Source organism: Apteryx mantelli, chromosome Z (genome assembly GCF_036417845.1).
Source record: "Apteryx mantelli isolate bAptMan1 chromosome Z, bAptMan1.hap1, whole genome shotgun sequence".
NCBI lineage: Eukaryota > Metazoa > Chordata > Aves > Apterygiformes > Apterygidae > Apteryx > Apteryx mantelli.
The window spans coordinates 64,050,524-64,068,023 of record NC_090020.1 but is presented as its reverse complement, the minus strand read 5'-3'; the positions used below and the strand labels follow the sequence as shown (position 1 = coordinate 64,068,023).

The window sequence follows — 17,500 nt, the reverse complement described above, 5'->3', positions numbered from 1 at the left end:
AAATGCCAAGAAGTCTATGCCTAGCCTAGAAAAAAGGAGCATGGTGGAAATAAGGACGGAAAAGACAAATGTGGGTGGGTATAAAACATACAGAAACTGGAATTCAGAACAGAGAGCAAGGCATACAGACCGCTTCCCTGCAGGTGTCCGTACAGTCCTTCAACAATGGCCTGAAAATCACCGATCATCTGTGCAGCAGGCTGGGAGACGTGTCAGCCAGACAGTTTAACGCTCTGTGATCCGCTCCAGGCTCAGAGAATCACAAATGGCATTTCTGCTGCTCCCGCAGAGTCCAACTGTGATCACAGTTTACAGCTGACCTCAGAGAACTGATGCTTCAGGAATGGACAGTCATACTTATTATTGACACAGCAGTTAAAACTACAAAATATTCCAAGACCTTTAATTAATTAAAGCTAGAGCAAAGTATAAGAAAACAGAACAAACAAACAAACAACAACATTATAGGTAATTAATATGGTCTGGACTTTAATTGTACATACGTATGAATTACAAGCATAGTTTATAAGAATGATTATGAGATGACTGAATGCTGTTGAATGAGTTGATCTTTACAAGACCTGATCCTTCTTTCAATTAAATTAGCAAGTGTTTTGCCATTGACTTCAGTGAGAACCACAAAGGACTTATGGTTGCAAGCCCAAACAAACTTCACATAATGTTACTGACTACTCACAGATCTGCTTGAATAAATGTTTTTTAGGATTCTCTTTCATAATTTAAGTTACTATGCTAAGAAGTTTAGTTGATGTGGTTTGTGAACTTAAGGGTCACATTATTAAATGTTGTCTTACCTAAGTTTTTATACTTAAGTATTTGTATTACAATAGGGTCTAGAGCCTCCAATCAAAACTAGGTCCCCAGTGTATCAAGAATAGGAACATAATGAGGTATAGTTCTTAGCCTGAAACCCTGCTTGAAGTTGGCTCAAATTCAAAGTAAATTCTAAAGAATTTTTGAGACAGTTTGCTGACAGGGGACAAATTAACATAATTATAGGCACTAATATATATGTTCTGTAAGAATTTAAAAGGAGTTAATATACAAGGTAGAAAGCTAACCAGAAGCAGGGATAGCAGATTGTGCTAACTTTCCAAGGCAAGTACTTTTAGTCCTCATGTGCCAAGATGTTCTGATTTTGAAGTTTTAAATTGAAATTCTCACTGACGTGTACAAATGGCACTCAGTAATTTTTTTTTTTATCTTTAAAGTAAGCCAGAATTTAAGCTTAGGTTGTCAAACTTGTATGTCTGCAATTAAGATCTCAAAACTATTGTGCTTTGGGTTTTAGTTGTTGCCTAACATTATTCATTAAGTAGGAATATTTTGACTTAGGTCTCCCAGCACTGGAGGTACAATTTCATTAAGGTTTTGTCATTGAATGGGTATTCCTCATGCCAAAATTTCTATTGCATTTTCATGGAGTCCTGATAATTGGCATTTTAAGACCCTTATTCTAATATAGAAAATTCAGTTTATTATTTGCTATGTGCCTAAAACAACGGAGTCTACTACTTGATCTTGTAGGTGCTGTGAGGACACACAAAGATACAAACTTGTGTGTGTGTGTGTGTGTGTGTGTGTGTTTATGCAATTGTATTAAAATGTGTGTTTTTTTCATCACAGACGATAGCAGCCTCCTAAACTTGACTCCTTACCCATTAGTAAGAAGACGGAAGCGAAGATTCTTTGGACTGTGTTGTCTTGTCTCCAGTTAGAAGATTAAGTACAGAAATGACAAGAATCATAGCTTTGATTAAACCACTATCATTTGAGCACTGCAAAGATGCACATTACTACTCTTGATTATAAAGTATATTTTCTACACTAGCCTGTTCCTTTTTCTCTTCCGCTCCATCCCCCTTTTCAAAATAAAGAGTTTTAACAATTTAAAGTTACAGTGTTCAAGAACCAGTTGTGGAACAAATCTAGCATAACTAAGAATGTTTCTAAAACTTTTTAAAGTATTTTTTGCATGCTTAAATGACTCAGAGAAAGACACATGAATTATGGTTAATAGATCATTTTTAAGTTTTTATTGTTTGAACTACAGCTAAAAGTTTGTGCATAGTACAGTACTCTTATTAGTATTACATTAAAATACTTGATCATATTCAAACAGTCTTTAAGCATAGAAAGCTATTTAATAGCAAAAGTAATGAAGTTCTAAAACATTTAGACAATATTGTAACAGAATTTGCACAAAATCTACAATTGCTTTTTGTGCTCTCATTCATATTTAGTCTTCCACTCTATCTCAATCTAAAAGCTTCATAGAAAAATATCTTAATTTATGATACACAAACAATATATAAAAATATTTAGATCTTGTAAATACAGAGAAATCATAATAGCTATATACTGTACAATGCATAGAAATAATAAATTTCCTTTTAAGCCAATGGTATCTCTCCAACCTTTTGGAAAAAAAATAAGTACTTTATTAAAAGCAGGTGTAGTAAAATAAACAGTTACCCTACAATGTACAACACACCACTAACCCATTTTGTTTCCAATAGAATTTAAAGCATGTTGTCTGCGTATCACTAACTATTAACTCTTATAGGGCATGCCAGAATTAGCTCAGATTGTAAGATATTAAACATTTTACATTGTTAATAAAGTTTTTTATTTAAATAAAGTGTTGCCTTGTTTCTAGTTACATTGCCAGAATATGTCTTTTTTCTAATCTTATCATCAGAATAGTACACAAAGTTTTGGTAATTTTTTCCATTTCAAGAGGTATTTTTACAAAGACAGACAAAAAATTACAGTGAACTTATAAATGCTAGAATGACAGCTAGTAGCAGTGATAGATACGAATATGTCAGACTCATTGTACTGATGTTTCAGGGTGACAGGCAAGTCATCAGAACTAAACTTGCGCTGGACAGCAACACTATGGAACATGGACATTATGCAACACCATGAAACCCATACCAATCCGTAGCTACCATGCAGAGTAGGTCACCTTACCCCTTGCAGTCAGTAATAGTATGAGCCCTTCTGCCACTCCACCATGACAAAGCATGTTAACAGGAACCAAATTCTTTTTTTTTTTTGCATAAGAATCACAGAGTCATAGAATGGTTGAGGTTGGAAGGGACCTCTGGAGATCATCTAGTCCAACCCCCCTGCTCAGGCAGGGTCCCTAGAGCACATTGCACAGGATCGCATCCAGGCGGGTTTTGAATATCTCCAGAGATGGAGGATAAGGGTTTAGCGGTGGTTAACATGGAATTGTTTCCTAGTCATAGAAAACACCCATACAGCTATAACTTCCCTGTATTTTTTGCAGGATATTAATACACAGTTATCAAGGACATTTATTCACTGAACTGTACCTCGCACCTATTAAATTTGATTTTACTGATTTTTTTTACCGCATATTTTTCCTGGAATACTATTTGCTAAAAAAGGAAGAAAATACCCACATTGTGGAAATATTAGTGCAGTGTCTGCAGCAAGGCCCAAAAATTGAGTTCTAATTTAACCCTAAAAGGGAAAGGCAGGAATTTGTCTTTCTGAACAGTGATCCAGTACTGTGGAAATGGCTCGTAAAACCCACTGAGTGAACAAGACCTTGCAAACTTACTCTGCAGTCCTCTGTCCAACAAACTAGGCACCAAAGCCCTGTCCCAAAGCCAGCCTTAAATAAAGCAAAGCCCTGAGCAAGATCTGTAAGAGGCAGGGCCCATCTCCATTCTTCCTGTCTGTCTAACTGACCTTTGGCATTGATCCCTGACCACCTATGCCACCCTCCTAAACACTGAGGACTCTCTCTGTGCCTTCTCCTACCTGGACCTCTCTAACACAGGACTCCCCACCCCCTTCACCTCTTTATGCAACACTTCACCTCTCTCATCCCATATCCACTGCCTCCCAAGCTACCTGTCTGCCTACCTACCTATTTAACTGGAGGAGCAGATCTCAGTTCTAAGCTGTGTCCCCAGGCAGTGAGAGGTCAGTGACAGGCATCGGTGCAATGTGCAGGCTCTGCATCTCAACACTTACTGCTGATAAACCTAAGCGTATTACACTGTGTTATACTGTGTTGGCAGTCTTCACAGCCCGGCTGATGTGTGGTATGCAGTGAGCAATCTGTGCAACCAGCCCCTTACCCCGAATGCACCCATTCACAATCACCTAACAGGAAGAGAGGATGGCACTTCTATGCCCTCAGAAACATATGCTCTGGTCTGTCATTCAGACTACTTGTGCCAAAGGCAAGCAGCCCTGCATCATCCTCCTCTTCACAGGCCCAAAAGAGAATTCAGCTACCACGAGGAAATACCAAGGTGTGCAGACTTCCAAGATCTGTTTTTCTCTGTCGGGCCCTGTTGGCTACAGGGAATTGGGACATCCTCTAGGGGCAGAACATACACACTCACAAAAAGCTGTAAGAAAAAGCTCTGACCTAATCAGCAACAAAGCATATTGATGAAGTTGACACCTTACACCATCCAGTATGTTGAACAGGTATTTGATACATGAATCCTTGCCCAGTATGAGTTGTTCTGGCTTGCATGTGACGTTCTGAACCACATATATATATGTGTGTGTGAGTGTGTGTGTGCATGTGTGTGTGTGTGTGTGTGTCTTCCAACATCCAGCTTGCTCCAGTGAGCAACAGGACCTTTATTGTACAAGCCTGTCAGCATCAGCATTACTTAGCCCAGTATATGTCCCTACAGTGGCTGACAATTTTCCTACTCATTGTTACAAATATTTTTATTATTTATTAGGCACAGGCTTTTGTGTAAATCCATACAATACAGCATTTATATTCACTATTCATACTGGAAGCACAGTTTAAACGATTGAAATACATTCTGAATTCCCTTTTACAAGAATATCTAGTGCAACGACAAACACACAAACAGCAAAATCTACTATAATGAACTGTATCATAAACGCGTAAGTATATGCCACAGCAAAGTCTTTGTGATCCCGATTTCAGTATGCATGAATGCCTTCTGTTCAGTGCATATAGAATGGTATAAGTAATTTGCCAACGTACTATTGAGACCTTACTCCCAAAACAAGATTCTCTTCTCTGTCCATTAAAAAAATCCAAGCACGTAAATAAGAACCACGCTCAAGCACGCTTTGTTTCCAACAGCTCTGTTACCTATTTGAACACTGATGTGAGTTACCACAGCAACCTCTTTTGTCCTTCACCAATGGTACAGCCTACAGACATCATTTACATCCTAAGCGGTGAAATGAAATTCTGGAGTTCTTACTTCACAAGGAAAATGCCCTAAAAACAACGTTCATACATTGTATAGCACATAAAAAACATTTGTCCTACATATCATGTCTGCAAGATTCTTAGAAAAGAAGCTGAAAAATGTGATACGGCAACCATTTTAATTCTTGTTTTTGTTTTGTCATAGAATAACAAAAAGGTTGACTTATTAATATCTTTTGACATCTGAGTTCAGAAAAGATCCAAACAAATGCTATCTGACCACATAAAACCAGCCACAAAGATGAGAAGGCAACTGTGTCACACAGCAAGTCAGGTTAGCTTAGGTCTGCACCATACGTGAGTATGAGAGTATGAGAGCCCAGGTGCCATGAGGGACTAAGGTGCTGTGTACCTGTGGCAAGTGAAGTCGCCAGCTGAAAGAGCCATGTTTTTGGCTCGCCAGCCCATAAGAATGCGCTTCTCTCCCGAGTGGAAGGTGCACAGGTGCCAAGCAGCTACCCAGACAGGCAGGAGGGACCTCTGGTCTAACTGGCCAGCCTTCCACCTAGGAGACACGTTTCTTTCCTCTCCCAAGGTAGGCCAAGCAGTACTGTGCACGCTTTGGCTATGGTGTTTCAAGGGACAATCAGCGTGAGGAAAGCTGTGTCCCTGCCCTGCATCAGTAACCATTATTTACTAATAAGCAGTGGAGTAAAATGCATATGGCTGAGGGAGAATTGCTAAGGAGAGCAGGGCGGGGGGAAATGACATGAGCAGAAGTTGGGATGGATTTGAAAAGATTTCTCTGGCTGCGCAGCTAGAAGTCTGTTGCAAGTGTCACTGGCTAATGGGGGGAGAATAGATACAAAATACTACACAGCAAGATCAGCCATACAAATTAATCAATACAGAGCATCACCCTGAAAACTACATGCATGCCAGACAAATCACCTACCATAAAACAGGTAGAAATAAACTGAATTCGGATTGTAATACTGTGAATAAGTACTTGATACTGGTATTTACAGCACCCTGCAAAGCAGTCTGAAAGCACTATGTACACTATTGAAACATTTTACTCCCTTCATTTTTAGTTACACCATAAACCAGTGGAATTTTACAAGATGACAAAACAACAAACTGAAATTCAATTTAAAAAAAAAGGTGTTTCCATGCCAGTCCACATTCAGGGAATCACAGATGATCCAAAAGATCCAAGGAGTGAGACATGGATTAGACTAGACTTTGCTCTGTGGAATGACACAAGTTGGAGCAATCCCCATAAAATCCATTGGCCTGAAGCCCAGAGAGGTCAAAGCCTAGGTCAGAGTCACACCATTTCAGTTTTAGGAAATTGTATAACTGAGCTTTCAGCATTTCTCTGGAAGGATCTTTTTCTTTTCACTCAGATCCAGCAGACTGATTTTTTTTTCCAAGTTGTACCAACCTGTTCATGTTTAAGTCTCCCAGAGAGTGAATATATTTTTGAATAATCAGGTCCCCAAATATATACTTCAAATAAAATGAGAACAAAAGCATCTAAAATGCCCTCATGGAAACGGTGGGTTTCCGTACGCAAAATGAGTTCCATCTGAGGAATGCATGACTAAATACTAAAAGAACATTTAGCTGCAAGCACTGTTAATATTCTTTATATAGCATAGAAAAAGGTAACTGCAATGTGTTTTAACGTTTTCAGGTCACAAACTATTTTTCAAAGTACATGCACAGCATCTAGCACAGTAAGACCCTTATACACTCACAAAAGAGTGAGCACTTGTGGGCACAAATGTGTATTTAAGAAGCATGGAATCAAAGACCATAGCAGGATTTTTTTCTAAATGAATTCTTTGATAATAGAATACTTTTTCCTTACATCCCTCATGATCAATGTCCACATTAAAGTGACTTAACCTAGTCCTAGTCTCTGCCTAATGAATTTTTAAAGAATGTCCAAAAGATGGCAGCACTGACACGTTTTCATTAAATTGAACTCAGATCTACAAACTGATAGACTTGCTCTATAGCTCCATCCACAGAGATACAAGAGGTTTTGCAACTGTGAAAACTGGAAAATGAACTCCTGATGTCTAATGGCTATTAAAAATGCCAATAGTGTCTGGGAATATAATCTGTAATTACAATTAACCAATTAATTTTAGTCCACTGTAAGTTAAAAAGCCAGACCTTTTTTTATTAATTGTGTAGGTGTTAATGACAAAAAACAGCCATTAGTGTATGAACCAAGGCTGTATATGCAGCAATATGACAAGAGAGAGGAAAGGAGAGAGAAAGAAAAGAGTCTTCATATAATTTTGACAAAAGCATACCATGTTAATTCATTAAAATCTTGTTATATTGGTGCATACACTGAAATTGCCATAACAGGTCAGTCTGATGTCTGTTTTAACAACTATTTTCAAAGAAAGATTGGGAGATTAAGCATTAAGCATGCCTCAGTGCACTACATGCCCACACACCACCACATGGAAGTTAAATGCCAATTTATATGACAGCTCATATCTCTGCATTATTATTGTGTCTATTGCAATGGAGCATACATTAATCAGAGAAATGTATAAAATGTTAATTAATTATGCAAAGCTCTTGACCTCAATCATACCTCATGGCAGTGAGTTCCACAATTTTAGCACATCCTACGATGGAAACAGATTTATATACTGTCTTTAAAGGTCATAAGCCCTTTCTGTTCTTACCATTTTAGTGTACAGTAATATGCACATCCTTGTACCTTTTATTATTCTGCAAACTTTTGTTGCATCTCTTCTTCCTGAACTAAACAGTACAAAACTTTCAGTCTTTGCTCATTTTGAAGCCTTTTCATAGTAATCAAATTTTCAGCTTCTCTCAAGCCCCTTGTATTTATTATACCATCTACTAATCCTGATGGACACATGCTTTAACTCTCAAGCTTTATGGCCACTTAAGGAATGTTGGTGATGAAGGGCTAGTGGAATGTCCTCCAGTTATCTTTTAAAAGATAGTGGCCATGAACCAAGGCCTGGTAAGTACCTGAATAGAAGAGGTGTTAAGGGATAAATTGGCTTAGTTAGGAATGCAGAAGATTATCATTCATTAAAATTCAAGAGAAAAAAAAAGTTTTGTTTTCTTTTTTATCTCCCAGAACATATAGGTCTAAGAAGGATATATATTAATGATACTACTACATTTTACTTTAATGGAATAGAGCAATGTGGGATAAAATTTTCAGACATTCCGCATCAATGTGATACATAAATCACTGTGAGATGATTTGCAAGCCATTCTATTATTTATTTTCCAAGTATTATAAAAAAGACAACTTTACACTGAGAAATGCTTAAATGCACAAAAACAAGCACTTTAGAGAAAATGATAGGGAAAACAGTACTTGCTCTCTAAATCCTTCTTAAAGGATCTGGAGTTTGAAAATTTTAGTTCAAAATGTAATAGGATGAAAGCACTGTAACTCTTCTGCAGGGTAAGAAACAAGAAGCATAATTTCTCTACCCACCAGATAAGCCAATTTCCACCAACCCTTTTTTATTAAAACTTTGTGCAGCTCCTGCTTTTCAGTGCAAAACCAAATCCTTTAAAACCACTATGCACTTATAGCACCTTTCTTCTTTTCACAGATACTTCACATCATACAAAATGCCTGTCCAAAAAGTCAGTTGCCTATGTCCACTGTAAAGTTTTCAGAGCAGAAGCAAAACACAAGCATATTGAGAAAGGCTGCAAAAAGAGCTATTACAGGTTGCTGTGAAAGGCAGTCTACTGACTCTTATATCTCTTACTAGTAAGTCATATTACCTATCTATTCAATCCAGGGCAGGCTTAATTGGGACAAGATACAGTATAAAGACTTTAATTTTTCCAATATAAGATAAATATTTAACCATAAATTAAAGGAAATAAGAGTTTGAAGAGCTGTCTTGACTATTTGTGCTAATGTTAGGGCCACTGTAAGATATGTTTATTACAAAGTGCAAAATTTCTTTTGATTGATGCAATGCAGATTCTCTTCAGACATAAAGAAAAAAACTCTCTGGAATGAATACAAGGCGATAAATGAAAATTAAGACATGAAAACAATATTAGAGGACACAACAAGCTTAACAGAACTTTTCTGTTAAGCAGCCACATCATACTTGCTTAAACACTGGTAAACTTGTTACTACTCCAGCAAGGAAAGTTCAGCTTATAATGAGACACTGGCTTCTTCACACACCAAGAAGCATCATGAACATAAAAGTATCAAGGCTTTGAATTATTTAAGTGGGTATAGAGTAGGACATAAGAGTAGAAAAAAGAGAAAAAGCTGTGAGGTTTTGACAAGACTTAACAAAGAATTTAATGAAACTTTAAGGAAAGAATGCTTTCACTTACTTACTGTGTCATAAATAAACAGCAGTCAGCAAGAGATAAACACTTCAACAATTTAGAAGTGTTTGGTGGTGGTCTGCAAATATTGACAAGGAAATTCTATGTACAACATGTTTGTCATACAACCTGTAGGTGTTTGTAAAAGCAGCACTATACTAACTTTTTTATCAGTATTCCATAAATGCAGGTACAATTGTGTCTAAACACTTTTACATTATAATTTATAATGTATACTCCAGAAACATCTTGTATAATTATTCATGTTTAAATGCATAAAATGCATAGGTGCTTTTGAAACAGTATGCAAAATCTGTGTCAAAAGTATATTGGCATAACACAGCTCTAAATCAATTTTAAATTATTGATATGATTTACACTATAATTAGATCACAATATATAAGACTTTTATGCTCAGCTAAATGTTCCGGTATGATACAAATTATTGCTATTAGAAATTCACACAGAACCACACAAAATCACACAGAACCGCTGAGGTTGGAAGGGACCTCTGGAGATCATGTAGTCCAACCCCCCTGCTCAAGCAGGGTCACCTACAGCACATTGCACAGGATCGCATCCAGGCGCGTTTTGAGTATCTCCAGAGAAGGAGACTCCACAACCTCTCTGGGCAACCTGTTCCAGTGCTCTGTCACCCTCACAGTGAAAAAGTCTTTCCTCATGTTCAGATGGAACTGCCTGTGTTTCAGTTTGTGCCTGTTGCCTCGCGTCCTGTCGCTCAGCACCACTGAAAAGAGTCTGGCTCCATCCTCTTGACACCCTCCCTTCAGATACTTGTACACATTGATAAGATCTCCTCTCAGCCTTCTCTTCTCTAGCCTAACAGGCCCAGCTCTCTCAGTCTTTCCTCAGAAGAGAGATGCTCCAGTCCCCTAACCATCTTTGTGGCCCTTCGCTGGACTTGCTCCAGTAGCGCCACATCCCTCTTGCACTGGGGAGCCCAGAACTGGACGCAGTACTCCAGATGTGGCCTCACCAGGGCTGAGTAGAGGGGGAGAATCACCTCCCTCCGCCTGCTGGCAACACTCTTCCTGATGCAGCCCAGGATACCATTGGCCTTCTTGGCCACAAGGGCACATTCATGCAGAGTGAGGTGCTAATACACAAGTGCCTGTATGCAGACTCCCGGAACATGTAGAATAGTGGAATCCCATCTACACATTGGGGAACGGTGAGATGGAGAAGAGACAGACGGGGAATGATCATCTCACCCTTTTGTCATCAGTTTGGAGTTACTCACTCAGATGGTTGAGAAAACAGTAGCATTTCTCAATTCTTAATGATAAAATAGTTTTTATCACCAAATTGATTTTCTTAATAGAACAAAAGCAGCTAATCTGGAACCTCTGACAGTTCTGAGTATATCTACTCAAATTCCAGTTGCAGTAAATGGGAAAAAAAACATTGACTTCAAGGGAAGGTGAGTTGGGCCCTTTTTAGAAATCTAAGAACAATTGACAAAGTTTTCAATGGGAGTCAGTGAAATCTTCACTTGTTTGCTTTTAGAAGGTAATCAATCTGACTTTCTTCTATGGGACTATAGACAAAAAGAGATGGGTTTCTCACAATACTGAGTATCGCAATCCACAGGTCAAGACATTTGGCTCCCAAAGTATAATCTAGAATCCCGTAAGTAGGTACTTAGGTGCCATATAAAAGATGTTGAGCTCAAAACCTGAAGGTAGCGTGAAACAGGAGTTGAGTTGCTCAGCCCAGTCACTAAGAAAGACACAGGCAGAAGCAGAACATAAGAAACAAGGGAAGTGGTTTAGGACTGAAAACTCAGGTGTCTGCTCAGTGAAGGTTTTCAGAATTGAAGTTTTAGACTTTGGCACATAAATTTGCCTAAGATCCACTAAATAATACTTTAGATCTGGTCTATATGTGACAGAATGGGGCAAATGTGTTATGCTCTGGTTTGAGGCTCTTGCTCACTTTTCTAAATTAGGTATAATTTGCAAAGCAACTGCTGGAATATGACTTTCTCTGTAAGCAGTATTCAGATCAGTCATTTGATAACTGATTATCCATATCCCAGCTGAGACCGAGCAAGTTATTACAGAAACCAGAAAGTGGCATCTTATCTGTACTGAGCTAAAGAATGGAGAAACAAAACTGCCACAGACTCTGGACAGTTTGGAATTAACTGTAGACAGTTTAGAATTAATGCAACTAGCTACTGTATTCATGGGGTCTTTTGCAGGTAAAAAAAGGCAGTTCATAGGGAAAAAGCAAGACTGATCCTCTAATAATCCTCTTCGAATAATCCCATGTTCAGTGAAATATTAGCTGAAAGCCCATGACTTCCACTTCCAGCTTTTCTTTGACAGTTGTCACTATTTCTCTGATCTTAACTCTAATTCTGAGATGAGGTTTCACACCTCCTATACATCATTCCTGCTCCTCACTGAACTGTTGTATATATTCCCTCATTCAGGAGTGTCCTTAATGCTATGCTTTCTCACAGCAACATTCATACAATAACTCGTCCTGTCCACTATGATATTCCACACCATCCCAGCCGGCTTTAGTTACCATCATGGCCATTACTTTTTGACTATCTACAGGAATGTTATAGACCAGATATGAAGCCATCTGGTCATGGACTGGAATTAGATCAGACTGCGACAGTACTTCAGATTTGATCTTCCTATATGCTGGCTTCCTACAGTACTTTCTCTAAGTTTCTAAGTCTTTATCTTCAAAGCATTTAATGATCTTTTCTGAACACATCTAAAGGAATAACAGAAGCATAAAAGGCCATACAGCACTTGAAAACTCTGCTTCTCATGTTGGGTTATTTAACTATGCATACAGCTTATCAGAGAACAAATTATTTGTCAGAGAACAAATTTTCTTGGGCTGTAGTTCAAAAATCACATAACACCCCAATTTCTTGTCACAGAAGTGGAGGATCATAAAAAAAATCTTACCCTTTCCTCTTCTAACATAAGGCAGACTCCTTTGACCTTGCTTTTTCTTTTATGAAGATTCTAAAATATGAGAGCAAAAATCCCAGTCAGAACACTTCACTGAGGTTGCATAAGAGAAAAAAATCCAAACCACTAGGGAATTCTAGTCACAGTGTTTAATGCTCAGCTGAAAGGCACTCAGATACTACAGTGACAACAGTGATATAAGAACCCGGACAGAACTGAAAGTTCATGTGAGGTCACTTTGGGCACAGTGGATTCAGGAACTGAAGGCTAGATATTAAATATAATAAACCTCTACTGTTGTTCTGTGGTCTCTCAAGAACAAAATCTCATTTTAAGCTTACTATATTATTCCTGAATACTTTCCATCTCATCAGCATTTTCTGAGCAAAAAACAGATAAATATTCCTCTTTCAGTGCAAGTACATGGTAATAGGGGCCATGAACCCTTATTACCTCCCACAGAGAAAATAGTTGTTAACAAATGATACTATAATCCTTATTGCTGCCTTCCCATATTTTATTTCCTTATTACAATTTAAGCATTTCTGTGGCTGAAGGAAAGTATTTCCACTCAACTCTCTCATACAGCTTCCTGCAAGAAGACAACTGATTACTGGAGAATTGAGAGGTATCTCTGAATTAATAAGAACTTTTTCATTTTGGTAATTTCTAAGTAAGACTACTGTCAGATTCTTTATAGATGAAGCCTTATAACACCTTCCATTAATAAAGACTGAAGAAATTGTGTCTACTGACAACTTGTTCAAAGCTTCTGTTCCTGGTGGAAAAGGAATCAGAGAGCACTTGATGTAAATGCTGGTTGGAAAAGGGCTTAGCAACGTGAGCAAGGAACAGTTCTACCATTTGCGTTTTCTGTGTTCAATGTTTATGCATTCTGTATAAAGATTTTCTTTTCTAAAATTCTTTTCTTCTAAACAAGTCAGCCAGCTGGATATGGAATTTGGCTAGCTATTTGGGTAAAAATCAAGTAATATAATGTATCATCTTCGACATCTGAAATCACACCCTTTCTTGTGTAGAAATTAATTCAGGGGTGATACTGATTTCTTTCAGCTCACGTCATGTCAGTGTTTCATGATGCTTCAGTTTTCTTTGGATCATACAAAGAACGAGATCAGATGTATTACTAACAATTTCAATGCCACTGTGGTATGTCCTTTCTAGACTGATACAGATCACTATTTTGTGTGAGGATGAAAAAAGTTTAATTTTTTTTTTTTTTTGTGGAAGAAAAACATCTAAATTACAGGGAGAGTACTGAACACTATACTATAGGGAAGAGTGAGTAGTCCAGACAGCTGGTGAGCTGCTTTTTTTCAACAAGCACTGCAAATTAGTTCTGCAACTTTCTGAAGGTAAAATAACTCAAGAGTCCTATAAAACTAGACAGTGGGCAAAAACTTGTGAACCCGCAGAACCTGAGCCAGCCTTTGGAGAGCTGCAGGCACTGATGGACGCCCTGGTAATCGCAGCACTGCTCAGGCACAGCCAGCAGCAGGCGGGGCACAAGAACGGCAGTCACTCCACCACCTTCCTTGCAAAGGGGGCACCGTCCCCTACTTAACTATAAGAGTAATATAAGTAACTTTGCAGCCTATGATAAAAGTAGATCCTAAAGCAAGCAAGCAAGCAAGCAAGCAAATTACCCTGAGGTCCAATACAAAACAAGCTTTTCCCCAGTCACAGCTTCCTCACGAGTAAAACCCCTCAGGATTGCCTGTTAAGAGCAGCTGCAGCCGCTCTTTTAGCGGGAAAGCCACCGTGACCGCCGGTACCCCGCCCCCGCCCCACCGAAGGAGAGGGCAGAAAGGGGAAACGGCGGCGGGGGGAGCGCGGGCGGCCATGAGCAAGGCTTGTGTGGCCGCTCGGCTCCCTCCCCGGGGCCTGCCCTCCCCGCCGGAGCCTGCCCTCTTGCTCCTTCCCCCACCGCCAGCGGCCACAGCCCGGCCTGTACTGGCTACTCTCCCCTCAGCCACAGTTACGCGGGCCCGTCCGCGGCCCCAGGCTGCGGGTCAACGAGGAGGGAGGCGGGGGCTGCCCCGGCGGCAGGGCACGCCGCTCACCTGGGGAGGCACCGCGGCACGGCGGCGGCCGTTGGGGGGCGGCGGCGGCGGCCGTTGGGGGGCGGCGGCGGCGCGGCCTCGGGGCGCTGCGCAGACCCCGCGCGGGGTCGGGTCGGGTCGGGTCGGGTCGGGTCGGGTCGAGGCGGGAGGGCGGCCCCGGTTCTGCCTTTGAAAGAAAAAACAAGGCCTGCTCGTCTTTGTTTCTTTCTTTGGCAGACAGAAGCCGTTGTTCTGCAGAGTTTTATCTATATGATCCGAGATGATATCTCACAGATCTTGATCCAGTTGCCTGCACACAAACACGCAGACTTGTTTGACTGCCGTAAGGTATCCTGCCTGGACTAGGTGAAGGAGAGCGGTTTCTCCAAGGCGGTTTGACCCATGACAAACCTGTACAGGTGTTTCAGGTACCTGAGAGCATCTCAGATGGCCCTAGGCACTATGTGTGGGCGACTGAATTGGTCCCGTAGCATTAGCAGTGCGTTTCAGTTGGGCGAGGCGCAGGTATCCTTCACAAGATTTATGATGCTGTAACAAACTTCCCTTCCATAGGGAAATTCAAGAGGGATAAGCTTCCATAGCTACTGAATTTAGGGGCCTCAGCAGACTTGCATGTTGAGAGGCAAACAAGGTGATGAGAGCAGGGAAGTGTGGTGGTCCCTAAGCTTCCCTCGTCTTGGAGGAGGAGCGGGATGTGGAAAATTCACATTCTGTTAGTATTTTATCATTATTTTATTTTATTTTATTAGCACTCTGCAGAACATACTGTCTTCTGTTTCAGCTTTTGTCTTCCAGTCTGCAGCACCAGCTCTTTTTAGCCCTTCTGAAAGATTTGTATGTATTTCTTCGGTATAGGTGTTCTGACTGGATCAGGAATTGCTGCATCCGTTTTTACTGTCTGTATCATTAGTGTGCTTGCACTTTGCTCTGTGTTTCTGCATATGGAAACAGAGGTGAGACAGTGGCCTAGGCCACCACCACCTGGGAACTTCATCTGGGCAAGAAGGTAAGCAAAAATTCTTTATGAACCTCAAGAATTAATCCTATTGTCTTATACCTCAGTGTTTTATCAGTGTTTAAAGCAGTCTTAAGTATTCACTTTAAAGTTAATTTAGATCTAACTGTATGTGCTATATTCATTTAACTGGTCACACAGCAACATTAACATCAATAGATTCCACTGGTGGTGGCAGCAAGCAGCTCCCAGCTGTGTGATGGATTGTGTATATATGTAGAAGTTTTATCTCCTGTGCCATTATCTTCATCTCCTACTCTGCATCCTCACTCTCCAAAACTAGGATCCCATCTTTATGGCCCTTCCCCTTCCCTCACCTGAGTACAGTCCATTACCACTTGTGTGGACCAGGACTCTAGCTCTAACCCATCTTCTGCCCCACTGAAGGCACTGCCAGTGGCATGATCTTCATAGCCCTCTATTTTGACTCCTCCCATTCATATTCAGAATTTCAGTTCTTTAATTTCTACAAGTGCTGCTGAGCTAGAACCGCTGCTGCATGCAGCGCAACTTACTGTCAATCAGCTCAGCAATTGCCTCTATGCAGATATTGCTTCCATAACATAAGTGCTTCTTTGTAGGCAGAATCGCAGAGCTGTCACTGGCTTAGCCAGGAAAAGATGTCTTGGTTGAAGTGTTTCACATGGCTGTTTATGACTTCTGTGCCATAGTATTATTGCTATTTGGGCTTTTTGTGTTTTGCTTTAATAATGCTAGTGTTGTTCACCCGGAACTAGGTGTGATACTAGTTATCATGCCTTTGTAAAGAAAGTATAAATTAAAATTTAAAATCCTACTTTAATCTTCATTTTGTGTTTTACATAGAAAATCTGTGTCTTTTCCCCATTTTCTGGACAATAACCACCTTGTATCTCATTTCAAGAATAAATGGCAGTGACACACTGATGTCTCTCTTTAAAATGTCTGCTGATCTCATGTCAGTTTAAAGGTGATATTCCTTATTATCTGCATAAGAGATATCATACCTGTTGTCCAACTTCATGGACAAGAGGCCAAAAGAAGCTAATGAGACTGATTTACTTCTGCAGTCTTTCAGTTGTGAGTTGCTCTGGTGGTGGAAGAGATTTCTAGCATAGTTTTGGAAGTATGTGGTCCTGTTCAAGTTTCTGGACCTTGATGGCACAGACTTACAGGCAGCAACATTTACCTTTGTTAGCAGAAATCATGTAACCCTCGCTTTCTGCTTCAATAAGAACTGAGCCAGACTAAAGCCAGCTGGATTGGACATGTTTTTAGGGGTTGCAGCGTGATAAAGGTTGAAAATACTGACTTTAAGCCTTTCCACAGCTGAATAAGTTATCCTGCTCTCAGTGTAGACGTAATCTGCTGTCCAGTTCTATCCTCATGTTGCTAGTCTCAGACACTTTTCGTTTGGCTTTCTGAACTCTTCCAGTTTTTACGCTGTTTGCTTCCACAACATCTGAGTTGAGGAGTGCAACACTAATGACTTCCCTCCCTGTGATGTGACAGCTTTAAGGATGCAGGCCTAGGCTTTTTGTGCAGCCACTTTGTAAACCTGAGTCCCAGCTAAACTTCCTTCAGATTTACTGCTTCGCAAACTGGCTGATTTTCTTCAGTTTTTAGGTTGATTCTCTGACTGATTTCTGCTGTTGTTTCTGACCTCTTCAAGTGTATTTGTATTTTCCCTTCGTCCTTACTAGTACTTGGGACTTCCCCTTATTTCCTATTGTCTATAAATTTTATTTAATTTTACTTATTTGTATTTATAACCCTTTTGGATTTTTTTTTCAATGAAGTTAAATATCAGTAGTAGCAGAGATCCTGTACTCAAAAAGACCATCTGATTCTATTTGTCGAGTCT

At 39.8% G+C, this 17,500-nt stretch overlaps 1 protein-coding gene across 2 annotated transcripts in view; it reads left to right on the top strand.

The window, feature by feature from the left end:
* The window catches only part of RGS7BP (regulator of G protein signaling 7 binding protein), a 48,460-nt gene extending 45,777 nt beyond the window's left edge, over positions 1-2,683 (top strand). For both annotated transcript variants that reach the window (XM_067315557.1, XM_067315558.1), the window contains one exon: positions 1,648-2,683. In XM_067315557.1, the coding sequence (XP_067171658.1) occupies positions 1,648-1,739 (92 nt within the window). In that variant the 3' untranslated portion in view covers positions 1,740-2,683. The remainder of the gene's footprint in view (positions 1-1,647) is intronic.
* Positions 2,684-17,500: the final 14,817 nt, after the last annotated feature.